The following is a 20,651-nucleotide window of genomic DNA, read 5'->3' on the forward strand; positions in this document are numbered from 1 at the left end:
TCTCTCTCTCTCTCTCTCTCTCTCTCTCTCTCTCTCGTTCTTCTTGTTTCTTCTTCTTCTCTTCCTACATCGACTCTTCTCAAGAGTCTTCTTCATACCGTCGGGCGGTATAAAATCTTATTCAACATTCGTTACGTTTCAATATTATCGTCGGCACACGCTCGTACAGCTCGTATAATAAATTATAAAATGTACACGTATACAAAGATCGAGGTGAAACTTTTTATTTTAAACACTTCCTCCGACAAATTTAACAAAAATTATTTCACGACAATCGATTCGCGCGAATACATGTACAGCAGCGATAAAGACGGAGAGAAGGATATTTATAATGAGAAAAAAAAAAAAAAAAAAACAAACAACAAGAAGCCAGAAATTATTTTTACCCGGTAAAATATCCGATCGTATTTACCCGTACGCGATAAAATTACGTACGGAGGGAAATATATAATGATAATGATAATAGTAACGATTTAAAATATTCCAAAACGACGTCTTGCGACGAAATATTTTTAAATCGATGATAAACTGCGGCACGCTTGATGAATCTAGAATTTATATCGATCATCAATTGAATTACCCTAGAAATCTTTTCGAGATCTGAACGTTTCTCCGTTTACATATATGAAATAGTTGTGTCTATATATATATATGTGTGTATAAATATTTCGTAAACCTGTTGCCTTAAATTTCTCCCCAGGATACTTTGCTCAAAAATGCGTAGCGCTCTGTGTAAAATACATATATATATAATACGTATTCACATTAAATAAATTTATATAAAAGTATATATGTACGAAAGATTTCCTGAAGTCTATGAACGCTGTTCGGTATGCTGCTTGTATATATATATATATATATATATATATATATATATATATATATATATATACATACAGTGTGTAAGGCAGGAAGAAGTGCACGCAGCGCCAGGGATTTAAATTTACGATTATACGTTCAGGCAGCAGGGAGAAAACGCAGGCTATACGTACTTGAAGAAGAAGGATGTAATATTTTGTTTCAAGTTTCTGTTTTCACCTTTTTCTTTTCTATAATTTTCACTTCTTCTCCTACGATCGTCGTCTTCCTCCACCGCCTCTATCTCTCTCTCTCTCTCTCTCTCTCTCTCTCTTCCCTACATTCGTCTTCATAATATCTGTTTCCTATTTTACACGTTTCTCTTTCTGAGACCAACGCATATTATACACGTGTACAATTTAGTAATAATAGTAATAATAATAATATCGTCATTAATCGCGAGAGAATTATCGTAGGTATTAATATACACGTATTTTCATTTTTTTTCCTCTTACACGATGTGTACTACACTAATTGTAAGAAAAATTTCATTTGTTACAGTAACCAGAAAAATTGAGTAAAACGGGTATCGTTGAAAAAAAAAAAACTGTTTGAATATTGTTGGAATTACCAAAAAAACGCGAGGTACGCGCAAACATTTTGCGCTATCGTCGATTCATTTTTAGTTATTGCAACGCGAAATCAGTTTATGAGGTTTACTATACTTTTTTAGTTGAACGAGGCTTTGACGTCAATTTATTCTCGCACAAGCATTAAATTCTCGCAACAGTTACAAGAAAGTATAGCAACAGCGATCGTAATGAGAAAGAATAGCAACGGATACCAGACTTTCCGTAAACAGCTAGAAAACTAATTTTCATTTTCTACCTAGAACGATATTTTCCGATTGTGGTAAAAAATGAAAATATTCAAGGACTGAGCCGGAAACCGGAACTATAAATTTCTCTCATTCTATGCACTTTATTATTCGCATGAAAAGATAAACGTCAAGTATTTCTTATTTTCCCGGAAAAAATTTCATTGTCATTTTTTCTTACACTATTCTTTAATATATCATTATCTGAATTTCCATTTAGTGTTTTGACAATAGAGCGTCTCTCTAGAGTGTTTAAAAAAAAAAAAAGGAATCAAATTTAAAAATTTACCCCAATGTTCCTCCTCGGAGTCCAAGTGTTTAATTTCTTGGAAAAATCTTTCGTGACTTTTGAAAATTAAAGAAAAAGAAGTAGAAATTAAAATTGGATAGGAAGGTGAATAAAAAAAAAAAAAAAAAAAAAAGCTCCCGCGGTATTTACACGAATTATTCACAACACGAACGATCAATCATGCTTTGGAAATTCGTAAATGGGAAACTATCGGCTGTCGCGTATCGTATTACATATATATTATTATATATATATGTATATACTTTATGACGTAGTGACAAGTTGAAGGGAATTTAAATGAGCCCCGTGTGTTCCGCTATCGCGTGAGTTATAACAAATCGTTGCTCACTGCAACTGCGATGACACAAATTTCGAGGAAGTCAATCTCAAGTGTCTGTGCATCAATGCAGCAAGTAATTAGTTACGCAAGTAACGTATCTAGTGTCTATATAATCTCAAAACGCATGATCAACAAATGAACAAAGAAATAAATAAAACGAGAAAAATACAAACATATGGAACAAACCATACGAAAAGGAAACACTAATCTTTTCGTTGTAGGTATGAAATAATAATACGTGCTAAATATTTTGTTTATTTATCTTGTCAAAATTTTCTCGAGAATTTTCTGTCTTTCTTTTTCAATTTGTAATCGTTTTTTTTTTTTTTTTTTCGTTTTTCCTGCTCTACACATCCTATTAAAGGATTGAAAATCAATACATATATATATATCGAACTTGATTTTCTCCCTTCGAAATAAATTTTTTCAAAACATTATCATCATTTCGTATATATATATGGTATGGATTTGTTATCGGCTGCATTGAGTCGAGAACTCGTCCGTACCTTGAATTCTAACGCTTGATAATGATAATTTATCACCGATCAGTAAGGAGTCAGTTAAAGTTTGACAAACACCAACTTTTCTCTCTCTCTCTCTCTCTCTCTTTCTCTCTCTCGTCAATAAAGATGACGCGCGGCGACGACGGAAATTCTAAACAACGATTTATCGCTTGTCACTCACGACTCGATTCACCCACCGATAAACGCGTTGCTTAGGTCAGGATAAGAGGAAAATATTCATCTTCAACTAAAGCGGTTAGAAAAGTGATTGCTTTGATTCTCTGAAATTTAGTTTAATTTATTTATTTTTTATTTATTTTTTTTTTTGTCGACTTTATTTTTGTTCTCAATTTCATTCGACTCTCAAGAAATTACTCGTATGAATTAATTGAAAAGAAGAGACGAAAAAGACTGCAAGTGCCAATTTTATTTTCTTTTCTTTTTTACCTCCGAATAATAATTGAAGCGATGAAGAAGAAAGATATCTTTTTTTTTTTTACTTTTTGTTTAAAGTTTAAAATTTCTACGTCTTACCTTAACAATCAGTTTCACTTTTTCTATTTCCGTTGAAACTTTGCTGGTTCGAGAAAGTCCAGCAGCCGATACTGAGATATAGAAATTGGAAACGTGGGAGGTTCCAAGCAGTGAGAAACAATCCGATTATTCGAATACGGATCTCAAAGTTCGCGAAATGTTAGCTCGCATTGTTTGTTCCTAATTTTATTCGATCCCCGGTAAAATTTCTAGGCACCTAATAAATTTATTCTTCGTTCAACGAGCGAAATTTTTCGATAGATTCGCGTTCGAATAAATCCTTTGCCTTCTCTGGGAATTCGGGAATTGATAAATCTGTAAACAAAAAAAAAAATGTTAAAAATTTATTTTTAAAACCTCTCATAGACGATGAGTTTGTATTCAAGTTGGTATAATTATAGGTAAGGCAGAGTGACTAACGCTTCGCGATTCTAACTTTAGAATTCACATAATCTGTCATAATAAGCAAACGACTTGTTTTTGCCATTGTGTTATATTATTGCGTGTATGTGTGGTGGTTTTTTTTTTTTTTTTTTTTTTTTTTTTTTTTTTTTTTTTTTTTTTTTTTTTTAACATGATTTGTAAAAAGCTTCGTTTCGTTTCTGCATCGCTGCAACTCGTTTCCAATTTCTTCATTTCTTGGTAAATTTCGTTATCATTTATATATCCTGATGAAATTTTAATAACACAAATTAATATCGAATCAGAGGGTGAAATAATTTTTCAGATTATTTATACCTTAATGTTTAAATTGAAAAATATAGCTTCGAAAAAGTTGCACAAGTTTCTTTCTTTGATATTTTGTTTTTTTTTTTTTTTTTTTTTTTCCTCTGTAGCTGCTACTTGAATTTAATGAGCGCTTGTTTTAACGATTTGTCTAGACGTAATTTACTTTCGAGGATATATAATTCATTTTGTGAAACTTCAACATCCCGTATAAACAATCGTTCACTTTTATCGATGATGTTAAACGTCTACCGTACCGTTACAGGTTAAATCGAAATAAAACTTACCGAAGGCTTTAAAAACGAAATTTATTGATGTCGCGTTAAAATTTACTCGTATTTCATTGATTGAATCGTTTTCCACGAGCGGTGAAAAATTAAAAGTGATAAACAAGGAACCTCTTCCATTCTCTTGAAAAAAGTTAGATTTTGAAGACAAAAATCGACTTAAAAAATATCGAACGATCATCTTTAAGATTCTGTTGTATTTTTCCGTTTTTCTTCCCATAATGCCAAAATCACGCCTCGTACGAAACTGTAAATTTCGTTGACTTCGTTCGGAAAATAAATTCTTCGCAACAAAATTACAGCCCCGAAATAATGAATTTTTCAATAACCACAAAATGTTTTCTTTCCACTTTTCTTTCTATTCTTTTGTTAAATAAACCTTAGATTCGATCACTGTAATACATCTATATATATATATTTGCGTAACCTCGGAAATGATTTCTTTTTTTGCTTCCGATCGTCGGTTAACAGCGATGAAAAAATTGAAAACGAAAACTCGGCATTGAGAAATACAAGAAAATAAAGAAGAAAAAGTACGATTAAAGAAAGACGAGAAAAAGGAGGAAAAAATCTAAACACGATTAGGAAATAGATGAAAATTTACGATTTTATCCTTGTAACAAATATGCGCATATACTTTTAGATTTGAAATAAAGTTTGTTTCTTTTTCCTTCACTTCTCTTTTCAATGACACTGCTCGAGTCTTAGCGCAGATTTTGAAATTGAATTTTACGCGACCTCTTTTGTTACGCCTTTTTCCCCGTTCTTTCGACACATTTTTGTTTAGACTGTGTATACCCGCCACATGCATCATGTGTTTATAGTGTAAAGTCACTGTGTATGCCCGTGCATATATATACACACACACATATATATATATGTATGTATGTATGCATGCATAAGTGACTAGAAAACTAATCTCGTCTCGAAACGCTTATCTTTACAGAACGAGCGCGGAGCTAAAGTGGAGGATGAACTCGGATAGTCGGAGTGCTGTTGCTGTTGCTGTTGCTGTTGCTGATCGTGAAACTTGTGAATGACGTGCCGTGGATGAGGAATAATAATGGAGGCTGAGGCGGCGCAGGAAAGCGCCTCAGAACCGGCCAAACTCTGCCGCTGTGTTGATGCCGGTGAAAGAAGTGTGATCGATGATTGTCGTTGTCGTGATTATGACGAAAATTGTGGTGCTGTTAATCGGTTGGAAATTGTGGAAAATTGTGAAAGAAACGGAGAGAAACAATTGGAGGATATCGACCGAGGGAGACGAGAAGAGATTTTATTCGGTCAGGCAAAGGATCGGAAGGTGGATTACTCGGGGTGCAAGGACACGGATCCTTATCGGGAACTCGAGTTGTACCTCGAAAAAGTGAACGTGAGTCTTATTTTTCAATATGTTGTTGCAAGATTTTTCGTCGAAGACTACGGTTTTACAACGAATCGCTTCTTTTTTTTATTTTTCACTTCTTTATCCTCAACGACACCGAAGATGTTGACTTTCCAAAATACCGGCATATGTATAGAATTGAATTATGTATAGCTTGATGAAATTCGGAATCAACGATTTTTAGAAGAAGAAAAAAAGAAACTGCGATATGGAATCTCATAATTTTTCTCACATTATCAGTGTACAGGAAATTTTCCATGCGAACCCTAACCGTTTTTTTTTTTTTTATTGTTTACAAAAAAATTTCTGCAATTACCCAACTCTCGAAACAGCGTCCTAAATTTTTTCAGATTTTTTATACAACTGGTTAATTATTTGTAAATTTTAAGAGTGATTTTGGAAATTAACTTTGTTAAGATTCTTAAAAAAATTCTCAATAACTGTGTTTTCTTTTCCAAACATTTCAAGACCGGGCACACGAGGGGCTGATTTTTCTTCCAACTTTTATACCACTTTCAATCTTCTTGGCGAACCAAAATATTGTTTGAACCGTCTCTAAATTTCTATTACAGTTATAAAAGTCCTTTTCAAAATCACTTGAAATATTTATGAATAATTGAGCGGTTGAATGAAAAATCTGACAAGATTCAGGGCACCGTTTAAGAGTTGAAACAATTTCGGAAATTTTTTTTTTAAACAAAATTAGAAATGGTGAGTCGATTAGACGTTAGATTTCTTCTTCACCTTGAATTCATTAAAATTCGAATAATGTTCTCGTTGCAAAACGTTTCGTCTTTTCTTATCCTCATTATATTTCGCGTCACGTATTACAAGAATTTAATAATAATAATCGTAGGGTTGCAATTTTTCTTTTCTTTTTTCTTTATTTATTTCCATTTTCTATTTTTTTTTTTAATTTTTTTTTTTATTTCACCCGTTCCGCTTCTGTAATTATAATTTTGACGAGGAAATTGATCGCGCGATATTTCTTAAAAATCCACCAACAACGGTCGAGAATAGAATTTGCCGAGGGTTAGAAAACGTTCCTATTCATGCAAATTGTCTCTCTGTAGACTTACGGCATATATTATTTATCTACATTTTGCTGCTACCGCCACTGCAGCATATTATGCGACAACTTTTCTCCGTTAAATACCCAGACGATGTTTACCTGCACAGGTGCATATAAGCTTGGTAAACATACGTGTATACGTACACCCACACACACACACACACTCGCGCATATATGAGGGATTCTCCGTCGACTCGGCCACTTTTTTTTCCGACCATCTCAGATCTGCCCCATAATTGGTTATGTCAAAGTACTGGTAAAAGGTACACTATGTGAATTTTTTCAGATTTTTTAATTCATTATTTGAGAAATTGGCGTTTTTTTTTTTTTTTTTTTACCTTCAAATGAATGTATCTCGGAAACCTGCAAGTAAGCGAAAACAAATGACTCTGCATAAAAGTTGTAGGTTTTTGTTAGCTTTCGAGAGGAAGTTTTGAAAAAAATTTTGACGTTCCGGTGACGCTGATTTTTTTTACCAAAAAAGGAAGAGATTGATTTTTTTTATTCAAAAAGGACCCATTTTTTTTTTTTTTTTGTTTTGCTGAAAAAATTACAGATTCTACCAACATGTGCGACAATATCGCCGAAAAATCGCCAGAGCGGCACGGATCGAGGTTCTAGGGTAAAAAAAAATAAAGCCACACAAATTAATTTTTTTTATAACGGAACCGCGACCGAATTTTTTTTTTTTTTCACCCCGTTTTCTTTCATCAATTTTTTTTCTCTTTCCTTCTTGGTTTAAAATTTTCGAAATCACCGCCGCCGCAGCGTCGTCTTGGATATTTTTCAATATTGTACAAAACGTACACGCAGCGTATATATATATATATGTATATATATATATGTATATATATAATACCAACAGAGCTTAGCTTAGCGGGAGTTTCTCTACTGCAGGGGTTTTTACACTATAAATAAAAACGTCGCTGCTCGCAGCTCTAGAACTCACAGCATCGGTAGCGGCAGCAACAGCAACAGCGACTCTTCTGCGTAAAATATAAAACTGGATGTCGTTTATAACACATCACAGCGTGTGCGATGCGAAGGAGGAGAAGAACAGAAATAAGTTTTTTTTTTTTTTTTTTTTTTTTTTAGGCAGTAAAAATTTTAAGTGGCAGGTTTCAAGTTTACATTTATTAATAGAAGATTCTCATTACGTACGCTTTCTTTTTTCTTTTTCTCTCCTCTTCGCTTCTCTTAATTCTTCGTTTCGTAGGTTGTGCACTTTTCACTTGTGAGCAAAAACAAAAAAAAAAAAAAAAAAAAACATGAAAAACAATAAAAACAACACGAGATTCTAACCCCGACCGAGTTTGTAATATTACCTAGAATAATTGTTGTATTAAACACGAGGAGGAAAAACAAAATTACTGGACAATTAGATTCATTAGACGCAAACGTTTTAATTATATGTATTATGTATATTATAATGCGCCTTATATACCTAATGATTATAACTTCGACTGGAAGAAAAAAATAAAACAAAAAATGGTGAAACAAGGTTGAGAAAAGAAACGTCGGAAAAAATTAAACCTTAGAGTTTTAGTAAACGAGAAGCTTATTAACACTAATTGTTAAATAGCTTATGGTCGTCGTCGAGTTTGTTTGCCTCGTGCATTTTTCAGTGCTTAATTATTATTTACACAAAGTTCACTCCTTTCTCTCTCTCTCGCTCTTCAGATTCACGGTATATTCATCGACGTACTTGAGAATCGACCGATAGAAGGAAAAAAAAAAAAAGCGAGTAAAGGAAGACAAATAAAAAAAAAAACGCCTCGTCGTGTTATTTCAAAGGATCTTTAACAAGATCTCGAATTATTATTTTCTTTTTGTCTTGTCGATTGCTTTTCATTTCTTTTTATTTAATTACTTGCCGATATTCTCTTCTCATTTCCGAATGTTTCGTAATTCCGCGACGATTAATAATTACGCGTACTATAATTAAAGCTGGTATCGGATACTGATTTAATTGTTAAACAATTGTTTAAATCCGCGAACCCGGTCTCTACGAACATCTTTTTCTCCTGTTTCGTCATTCTCTTCTCCCCTTCTTCCTTTTCTTTTTCGTCGTCTTTTTCCACAGCGCTAACTACGCATCAATTTATAACGTAAATCGCTGGACTCGATCATTCTCTCTAACCTTTAAATAATGATCATCTTACGCGCATAGATCAGAGTATTATAAAAGGTATTCTTCAGTCCCGATCCATCCATCCGTCAGGCGTCGAGCGATCCATTCTTTACAATTTTTCCTTTCTTCTTTTTTTACCACCTCCAACATTTTTACCCCCTCATCATCATCTCCAATTATTTTTAATATCGATATGTTCGTCGGTTATAATATTATATTCACGCTGCGCGATAAAGAGAAATATTTTTTCTTCTCTCTTCCTCTCTCCTTCTCTCTCCTTCTCTCTCTCTCTCTCTCTCTCTCTCTCTCTCTCTCGTTTCATTCTACGAAGAGACGAAAATAACTTTCTTGAATCGTTTTAACGCCATCTCTGCACAAAAACCAAACGATCATCAGACTCCTCGTATAATCGTCATCATTATCGTCATCGTCATATTTATGCTGTAATACGCGACAGTGATCTTTTTTTTCTTTCTATTTTTGTCTTTCGATCTCTGACACATGAAGAGGGTACAATTTTACACTGAAAATTTCATTCTTCTATACCTTTATTATGATTATTATTATTATTATTATAATGAAAAATGAAGTGAAAAAAGTATTGTAAAAATTTGAACTATCTATTTGTATTGAGAAAATTGTACTCAGGTTAACGAATGAGATTAATTCATTACGGGCTTGTCGATTTTACAGAATATTACAAACTCGTAACAGAATATTTATTGCAATGTCTACTCGACTTGAATGAATGTTGAGTGTTTGAAATAAATTTCTTTAAGCTGGGCAGTAAATTTTTTAACTCCATTTTTACTGTCATCAAACGTTTCGTTGCGTCGAAATTCAGCAAATAATAATGAATTAACTATAACTTCGGCGAATGAAAGAAAATTTTCTCAATTTAATTAAACCAGTGATCATTTTTGTTGTTTTTTTTTTTTTTTTGTAATTCCCGATAGTTGTGAGAAAAAAATTTCACGGATCCGAGTAAATGTAGATTTATTTAAAATTGAACGTTATTTTTCTTTCAAATCTGGTGAATTTCGTTTTTGATTAGCATCATTTATAATTTAAAATTTAGATATGTATACATGTATTAAATAGGGACCATATTATTTTCTTATAGATATACACGTGATACAGTTCGCGTCATTTATATACCTGAGATAATATTTTTTTCCAACCGTCCGTTTACGCAGCGATGATGTTATTCCGTTTATGCGATACCCCGATCGTCGTTGACGCAGAAATTTATCGTAGCGTAAAATTAATCATAGATTTGTACGAGAATCGGTGAGTATTCACATTTTCTTTTTTTTTTTTTTTTTTTTTTTTTTTTTACCCTCAAATCAATCCACGCCGCACGCTTGATTGCTAACGACGAGTTTATCGTGACAATGAATAATCATTGATACGCGATGTGAGCGAGCGAAAGGGATGAATGTTGAAAAAATTACGCCCTTTCTTCTTTTTCTTTTTTTGAGATTTCCATTTTTCTCGTTTACTTTTGGTTTTACTTTGCGTTGGTATACTTTAAAAAAAAAAAAAAAAAACTCTGTCCATGGTTTTTTTGGGGTCGTTGATTACGAATCGGAAGTCAGATTTTCAAAATTCGGCATGTCGAAACGAATCAGCGACTCGAAAAACTCCCGCATCGAGTTTTTCAACCGTATTTGATAAAATTCGAAATTGTCGTCCATCATATCGGATCCAACGTCTCGAATTTTCAATATCTGATTTAATATCCGTAATAAGCGACCCAAAAAAACCACAGAATTCAATCTTGATGTAAAACTTGTCTCGGCACAATATCGTGCGATTCAAAGGTACAAGCAGAAGAGCGGAGCGGACAGATTTTTCAGAGAGATGAAACTGATGAGACAGGCACACGCCTCTTTTATGCCTCGCCTGCAGAAAGACGTAATTTGACTTCCAAATATCTTGGCTGACTGAGAATGGAAAGATGAAGAAGGAAAGATTCTTTTTTTTTTTAATTTTTAAAAATTTTCTTTTATTCTCTTTTGTCTTATTCTCTTCGCTCGTTCTTTCCTTTTGTTTATACGTACGTGCATTGAGGTGGACGAGTGCACACGTTAAAATCCACTTGAATATTTTAGAAGGTTCGAAAAATAATTTCTCTCCATCCGATAATTTTTCTTTCAAAATCCTCTTCTCGATTCTCATTTGTCATCGGATCGTCGCGTGAATTGTAATTCTAAAACAATAGCAATAACAATGTTCCCAAATAATGCTATCGCAATCGTTGTCACGTTCAATACGTGGATTCCTACAAAATACAAAATTCAAGTTTTCCCGTATTTCCAATGTCGGTTTTTATTTCATAAAAGAATATGGATCAACGGTGGAATTTTTTTTTTTTTCTTAGGCAGCCTGAAGATGGTGTGTTTTTTTGAGATAGATTAAAACAAAGTTTCTTCATTCGCACAAGGATAGATTCATTACTTTAATGTATTTTTTTTAATTCTTTCTCCCTCTACTTTCCATGTTTTTTAATGCTACTCTTGTTCTTCTTCTTCTCTTCTCTATTTTTGGTTATTAATTTACACGTTGTTTCGATTGACTCGACATTTCGTTCAAATATTCGGCAAAATGCCTGTTGCACAAACAATACATACAATATTGTGAAAACGACGATGAGAAGGCTATTTTAGCATACATACTCGTATGTACGTATATGGGACATTCCATGACATCTCGATCAAGATTCAAAGTCGATGTCTCAGATTAGCTTTGTCATTTTTTACCATGAAAGTACGTTTATCTTTTGAAGTTACGAAAGTTTCGTTACATTTTATAAGATTCCTTCTGAATTTCTCCAGATTTTAGAAACCAGAGGTTTTTGATTTCAAGTTTTTAAATCACACTCGAGATGCGCCGGGTCGAGAAGTTGTGAAAAAAATTAAGGCTGCCTTTTTATTATCATGCGACCTAGCTAAGAGAATGAAAAAAATCATTGCCGGTTACAGAGTTGCGATTCTACGTGTCGTCCGTACGTATAATTTTACACATGTGTAGATACGTGTAGACACGTATGTACGCAAGGCACACCCAACCGGATGTGCGCCAGTCCTACACTTTGCCTCCTTCTCACCCACGCGCTGCCTCCACCTCCTCCACATTTTCGTTGAATATACCATACCTTCCTACCTGCCTATGCAATGTCCACTTACGTCTATCGTATGTATGATTGCGTGTACGACTTGATCGACGATTGCTTGAAAAGAAGGCAATTTAAATATAATATAGAACGATGTATTGAATTATTTGAAAATTAACCGCGCGTGCGTCAAAAAAATTAAATCTCATTCGTCGGCGAAATATTTCCGCAGCGATATTTTTTTCTGCGATGCGGGCGGGCCAACGTATTTTTTATTTGTTTATTTTTTTTTTTTTAACTATTCTTTGTTCAATACTTTTTACGTATGATTTTTCTTTCATTCATCTGCTGGGTTAGCTTTAATTTATTTATCTCTCTCTCTCTCTCTCTCTCTCTCCATTCATCGTCATACGATTATTCAGCACTGTAATAATAATCAGCCTAGTCAGATGTATCGGATATCAGACGACCGATGTGTACCTTAAGAAAAATAAAGTAACAAAAACAAACTTTACGCATTCGTGATATAAAATAGAATGAACGTTGTTTCTATGTTGCGGTAAAATTTACTGCTGGGCTTCTCTTTTTTTTTTCTTTTTTTTCCTAATCTTCTCTTTATTGCTCCTAGTTCATATTTTTTCACCGTTAATATGATAAACAATATTTCTCACCGATTGATTGATTGAGAAAATAACGATAGAAGTAAATTATAAGGTTATTTCAATGATTTCCGTTTTAGGAGTGTCTGAAATGCAGTAAATTGTTACACGGCAAAATTGATTAATTTTTCAAAAATTCGCTCGTTACAAAATTGATAAATATTGCCCTTCCCCCCCTCTTTACTCCCAAGATTTCGTTACGTTAATGTTACTAACTTCAGTCTCGTAATATTCGTTTACGACACGATAGAAAATTATATCGATAAACTAGGGTTAGAAGTCAGTTTTATATTTCTAGTTATTTTTTTTTTTTTCATCAACTTCACCGTCGTTGATTTTATTTTCAATATTGCACCATCATTGATCGTTATATATACCTGGATTACGTGTAGATCCTGACGTAGATCCTTGATGTAAGATCGTTGATGAAATATCGATCGTTTCATCGTCAGCCGTATAACAGGAGTTGTGTTTTATATTATACAATGCCAACGAGGCGTGCGACAGTGACTAATTATACATACCGAGACAATGGCTAATTATCGCTAATTAACTCCTATTCTCTATTGAAGAGGTAATTGAAATTTCTCCCGGTCGTTTCACGAGCTGCATTTCATTATGCGCTTAACAGTGCATAATTATAAATAATACCTCTTGCGGTTTCCTTATGCCATTTTTATACTCGTTTCTTATTCAAAATTCAAATCTTGTCGCACTTTCATTTAAATAATGTTACAGAATTTGTTGACCTCGGAATTTAGGAATGAAATAAATAAATACAAATACAATTAATCTTTCTTGTTAAATCTAGACCAGATTGATGTTAGTAACGTTAATGTTAACGAAATATTGAAAGGTAAAATCATTGTTGTGAAAATTTAGATTGTCTTGAAAAGTGTTTTAATTACGAAAATCTTATGACAGAAAAACTTTAGACAGTCCCAAAGTTACGAAATGATGATTTTTCCCAAAATTGAAACGAACTTTCAGTTTTAAATACACTATCGGTTTAAAATCAACGTGAAAAATATACTCGCGATAATATCCGAGGGAAGGTTCAGTTCCTGGCAATATTTTCACAGAGATCAGATTTTTCTCTCAACCCCGAAAATCTTGTAGTTTTTTCTTTCCTTTTTCCCCATTTTTTCTATAAATTTCGTGTATATGGGTGAGTTTTTCTTGGCAAATAACAATTAACAGAGGTTTTTGGGTAACCGAGGTTTAATAACAAACTATTCAACGATAACATCGCAAGTTTGACGAAAAAGATCAATCTGCGCGTGGTAAATAAATTGAAAATTGTAAGAATTAACAAGGCTTAAAATTACAATTATATTCCAATTGTCAAAAGAACGATTCGGTAATCAGATTTCATAACTTTTAATTAACTTAGTAATTAATCTGGTGTATTTTTTTTTCTTTTCCTTAGAACTCTAAATTCTTAGTTTCACAACAATCCCCCCCCCCCCCCCCCCCCCCCCCTTTTTTCAAGTTTCTTTTTATATAATTATAGCGCGATAATTACCGTACATCTGACGTGTTTTAATCGAGTTAAAAATCAGCGATCTTGCCGTTAATTGATAAATTTGTAATCTTTCGTTGCCGAATTTTTTTTTTTTTCTTGCAATGTTATATTGTTGATGATTTTACGTAAAAATTTTATCAATCCTGAATTCGCTTAAAGACACGTCGCATAGCAAGAGGAACGAGTCCGGTTTAACCCACTCGCCGCCTTTCATTCTTTATTGTTAATATCTTTCAATTCGAAAGGTTTCAACAACCAACCAACGAATCTCACTACGTATTGTATAAGTATACTGAGGAGTATATATAAGCAGGCTTCGCAGCTTCGGCGGTTCGTTCGGTCACTCATTGTCAGTAAAGATGATGTTATATCATCGCTATGCCACGCATACCAACCCATTACATACGTCATATGTAATAACATGTATCATTCATTCCGCAACATGTGTGTAGGTATACATGATTCTTGTTACATTGACGAAACATTCAACGGTAAGAGAAAACTTTAACACTTTTCCAGCTCGTCGTTTACATAAATCAATCTACTTTTAAATGAGAAAAAAAAAAAATATATATATATATATATATATATATATATATATATATATATATATATATATATATATATATATATATATATATATATATATATATATATATATATTCAAAACGTCTTTGTTTGAGCAAATAAAAACATTCCGGAACGATTTTTTGATGTTTCGGACATGTTTCGGAAATTGAGTTAAATTTTATTCTTTTTTTTTTTCTCTCTCCAAAATTTGCGTTCATCTAGCAATGCGAGAATAATAATTCTACAAAATGAATTGCTGCAATCGAATTCGTCAGAATATCTTATCCCTGTTTCGCATACTTGATTAATTATCTAATATACGGTATATTTCGAAAAAAAATCGTTTGCGAAACAAAAATCAAGATTACACATACTTATGGAACAGGATATTGATTCGACGATGTTTAATTCCTTGCATATATCGTGGTGACATTATTAATCAATAAAAATAACATCACAGTAACAGTTTATCTATTTGGACAAGGGGAAGGAAAAAAAAAAAAAAAAAACAACAAACTATATACACACGTGAATTTATTTGCGAACCTGCTGGTATGTGGAACAATGTATACACAAATTATTCCACGGTATAATAATTTTCTTTCTATCATCCGCTTTAAACATACGTCAGGTTAACTGCAAATTATACATATTTTTGTAATCTTCAAACATATTACGAATCAAGCTTTCCCCGGAGCTGTTGTACAGGTACAATAATGATGATGTTAATAATAATAATAACAACAACAACAAGCCGATAGTTATTTATTCAGCGGTTTGCCCACCTGTTGCTGTCCCACCTTTGCATATGTGTGTATATATGTATGCATGTTAGTCACGTACAACGTTCCACTTTCCTCTAGTCGAGACAACTAAACGCGATGACGACGATGATGATGATGACGATAAAATAATGTATGTTCCGTAGTTTAATTTGATATTTGACACCCTGCTACGAATCCCATGAAATTCTGTACCTAAATATGCATAAACACATACGTATATATACGTATATATATTATATGTTCATATTAATATTAATGATACGCGAGCTGCGGCTCATTTTGTGGTTTTTTTTTACCATCAAGAGAGATTTTACGGTATAACCTATAATTGGTTTTGTACACAGATTTAATTTTAGAATCCTTCGTCCTCTTTTTCCTCAGGCTTTATTTTCACACAAGATATATATATACACACACACAAAATATGCATCCATATATAAACATATACATATATGGATGCATATTGTAATAACCTAGATAGGAAAATTATTACACATACACCGTGTACGTGTAATAGATATTTGTGAATGTTAAAAAGCGACGAGTAGGTAATAATATTGATTCAGTAAAATATGGTAGGTGTCTTGAAACGAAATGGAGGATCTTAGGTGTAAATATGTATCGTCGTATCGCGTATAATTCGTTCATTGGCGCGGTCTTTACGTCTGCATTTAAATACGAACGTAAATAATTAATCGATCGCACCTGCATGCGTGCATTTACTTATAAAACTCTACCCTGGCACACAAATTTTCAATTAACTGTTTCGACCGTAGCTTCTAAACCAGAAGCGTAAAAGTGAGATAAATCGGATATAACATGAATTTGTATTTCGTAGATTCAGTTCGATTTTTCACACTTCTTTTCAAAAAAAACTTGTTTCTTTTGTAGCTTCCGAACCGAAATCTTGTTCATTTTTTTTTTTTTTTTAGTTAAACAAGGCTTTAACGTCAATTTATTCTCGCACAAGCGTTAAATAGCAACAGTGATCAAGGGTACCGCGTCTTTTAAATTGGGACACCCTGTATATTAATGTAAACCATAATTTGAAGGCGGCGGCGTGGGTGCGGAATATAATTGCACGTATTAGTTATTACACCGAGTTAACAAATTGCAAGATTAATACGAAAGCCAGGTGCACCAGCTGCAGCAGGAAATGAGGAGGAGGAGGAGGAGGCGTGATACGGTCTCTCAGATCTGACCGAGAGAAGAACACCCCTCTGGCAACCTTTCACTATCGTGTGCAATAAATGCATCGCTTTATTGCACTTCGTCGTCTCGTTGATCGCCGATGGAGTCTGCACCGCACTCTAAGATCCGTTATTGCAAATTCGGATCAGAAAAATGTGTGGGTTCGATGTCGGTGACGTTAGCGTTAACGATGTATATTTAGGAGAGATAGTTTTTTTTTTTTTTTTGTTGTTTGTTAATTTTCCAAATTCAGGACTGTCGGAAATTTATAAAAACCGCAACAAAGCATCGCTTGCCAATATTTTAAAAACCCAACTCTTTTAAAACCGTTATAAAATTGCAAAGTATTGAATTTTTTTTTTTTTTTTCCCTCAACAACGTTCCTTTACGTTAAAGTTACTAACTTAAACCTCGTGAAAATATGTCAATTTTTCTTTTTCTTCTTCACACATTATACAGTTTTCATAATCACCTTATGGGTTTTTTAATAATATTGTCAAGGTTGTTTTTCTTTTTTTTTTCTCATTTCTTTCAATCTTCTATCTATCCACGTTTTAATTTCCTATACGCACTTACTTTATTACTATTATTATTATTATTATTATCGTCATCATCATTATCATTATTATTATTATTATTATACGAACGATCGGATTCGTCGTTTTGCCTGTTTTTCGTTTCCTTCTTCTCCCTTTCCTGTATTCCGAATCGATCGATTAATCAATCGTGCAATTTTGGCACAGTTTGATGAACGCGGAAAAAAAGTAAAAAAAAAGTCACAGTAACGTAATCGGGTAATTAATATTTCAACATTTGCTCATTTCGGCGTCTCACATTCGGCAAAGCGAATCTGTAACACATTTCCAAAGGATACCTCTGAACGATCGAATTTGTTTCGTTCTGGACAATATTGCAATCTATATTAATTTTCAAGTGCGTCGTGATAATGAAAAAAAAACATCGTTTTCGATATTATCAGGGTTTCTGTTTCTTTTTCTGTTTCTGTTTTTCAGTTTCTGTTCTTCTGCTTCTATTTTTCTACTTCTGTTTATCCGTTGTTGTTGATTCACCTGCTCCTGGCGGTCTAATCGTACGTTGTACTTACGTATAATTTTGTTTGACGTGTCTGTGTGTGTGTAACTCGAGCCAGTGTCGCTTTATTATACCTGTATAATCTATAATATATCGACTGCCCGCCTTCCTTGCCTGCCTTGAAGCAGCGGCAACGCAACGCTGTAGAAAATCGTGCGGCAAATTGACCGATTAGAACTTGGTTGGCTAACTGTTATAACGGGCTACCAGCACAGCCGTGCAGCTCTATATATATATATATGTATATATATACTTGCTTGAATTATAAAACTAAAGCTTAGATGATATCGATGCTCCGTTTGAAATACCTCGAATATCGTTGAAGAAATGTGGCAGATTTGTTGTAAATGAATACAGTCTTTTAAAATAAAATCAGACATCGTAAATTGGTGAAATGGAACGAATATAGTAAATTTTTTTTTTTTTAAACAATAACGTTTGAAGCGAGTTGAAACGCAGGAAGCGATATAATTAATTTTTTTGAAAGAGATTTGTATGTAGATTAGCAACGAATTTTTTTATCGCTCCAGTTGTGATTAGAGAAGAGACAGATTAAGGAAGTTGCCTTTTATTCGTTTGTTGAACTTCGATCTGACAAGATTTCGAGCTAATTTTCATTTCCGTATTGTTCCCGAAACGGTAATTAATTTTCATCAAAAAAAAAAACAAAACAAAATTTGACTAACCTTCGACCTTCTTTCTCCTTTCTTTCAAAAGAAAGTCATCTTCCTCTCAACTCAGGATACATGTACATATATTTTGTAATAATTAACAGGTCGAAAGTTTCGATGAATTTACAATTTTTACGTACACACAGTTTCATTATAATGATAATTAATTGTGATCAATTGCAATGCTGCAATTACGATTTTGCTTTGAATTTTAACGGACGTTTCGACGCTGCCGCTGCTGCTCAAGTATCGCCGATCATAGAAAAAACGTGAAAAAAATTACCAACAAATGCATAATACCTCGAGATGTTCTTCGGTTATGTGTAATTGCGATGACATATCGCTGTAAATAACGCGCGAATATGCATACTGTTTTACATGCATAGACAGATATTACATGTGTATGGTATATGAGTATGCATACACATACGTACGTATGCTGCAAATGTTTCACGATGAATCCAAGGACAATTGCAGAAAGAAACAACACACTTGCATACACGGTGTATGATATCCTTCTTTATGTAATGAAATGACGAATTATTGCGCAACAGCGGACACGCCAATCTCTCTTTCTCTTTCTCTCTTTCTTATTCGTTCGTAAAATATGTAATACATCTGTTGCGCGATACATTTTATTCTTATTTTCACATCACCGAACTTACTCACTTTCGAATAATACAGTCGATTGTGTTCAAATTACCGGCCGAAGAGACGAGAAAGTATTTTTTGAAAATTGGATTTTTAACACAGAGCTTATGACCGTATCAATTTTTTTTTTTATTCTTATAAACAAATGCTGCCGCAATTATTTCACAAAGTCCGTAGACGTTGACGGAAAAAACGAGATAATTATTTTTACTAAATTTAACGCTAATTATACGTTCCTCAAAAAGGATGTTCTAGTCACTCCGGAATCACAATGATCAAATTTGAGTAACCAGTCACTAGATTAATAAATAACGATTTGCGTACGTTATTCAAACTTTTCTACGTCTAAAATTGAATCCTAATACTCGATTTAAATATTTTACCACACGGTAAAATTATTCCGAGATCATGCCTTACAATTCTCCACGTCTGAATGTTTTCCCTTGTTGACTAAATTTCGTAAAATAATTCTCAAACAATTCCGTTGCGATGTATAAATTATTTCAAGCTTGCATCGACACAAGCACAGAAGAAACATGAAACTTTTATGGAAATCGTAAATTTCAATCAAGAATGTTGGATTTTCAAAGAATTCAAATGTCGTACATCACTTATCGACAATACATTTCAACAATTCGACTTTTTTGTGATTCAAATTTTGAGTTCATGTACATTTTTTTTTTTTTTTAAATTCTTTTTCATCATACTAGGAATAAAGTGATACTTTTTTTTTTAATAAAATTTGACTCGTTGTATCTTTTTCAAGCTAATATTTTCGGAAATTGGTAGTAGAATCATCTTCGGAATGCTTTTGTTTCAACGTTTTATTTTCAAATTTTCTTACATATTTTCATTATCATTATTATCATCATTATTATTATTATTATTATTGTTGTTGTTGTTGTTGTTGTTTACCTTACCGCGCGCAATGCGCACTTAAAATGCGTGCACGCGTCTCTTTAGGAATGCAACTTCCATTAGGCATCTCGTTTTTGTCGTCTCAGCCTCGAGACTTGTCGGAGAAATCTGTCGCGATCCTGCAGAGGCTTTAGCTTCGCATGTTGTTGAAGAGAGATAGAGAGATAGAGAGAGAGAGAGAGAGAGAGAGAGAGAGAGAGAGAGAGAGAGAGAGAGAGAGAAGGAGAGAGAAATAAATGGTGGGTGAAAAGGGATGCTGGATGACCAGCAGACGATTTTAAAGACGCGCAGTCTCGACGGTCGACAACGAAGAGATATTATTATAAATCCGTAATATCCGAAATTGAACGCATTGGCGGAAGTTGCGATTGTCAGAAGTTGTAACGTAACGACGATTTTATCGATTTAAAGAAAACTTGAGGTCAGTATAAAAATTTTTTCTAACAATAACGCGTGATTGTAGTAATTGAATTTTTTTTTTTTTTTTTTTCCCCACTGTTCTTGCTTCGGTACAGTTCGCTTAATTTGTCCGA

General features: G+C 33.4%; 1 protein-coding gene across 6 annotated transcripts in view; it reads left to right on the plus strand.

Moving 5' to 3' along the window:
- cv-c (crossveinless c) overlaps nucleotides 1–20,651 on the plus strand; it is a 186,760-nt gene that overhangs the window by 52,053 nt on the left and 114,056 nt on the right. For all 6 annotated transcript variants that reach the window (XM_069137569.1, XM_046633897.2, XM_046633896.2 and 3 more), the window contains one exon: nucleotides 5,301–5,726. In XM_069137569.1, coding sequence (XP_068993670.1) covers nucleotides 5,418–5,726 — 309 coding nt within the window. In that variant the 5' untranslated portion in view covers nucleotides 5,301–5,417. The remainder of the gene's footprint in view (nucleotides 1–5,300; nucleotides 5,727–20,651) is intronic.

Source organism: Neodiprion pinetum, chromosome 7 (assembly GCF_021155775.2).
Source record: "Neodiprion pinetum isolate iyNeoPine1 chromosome 7, iyNeoPine1.2, whole genome shotgun sequence".
NCBI classification, from domain to species: Eukaryota; Metazoa; Arthropoda; class Insecta; order Hymenoptera; family Diprionidae; genus Neodiprion; species Neodiprion pinetum.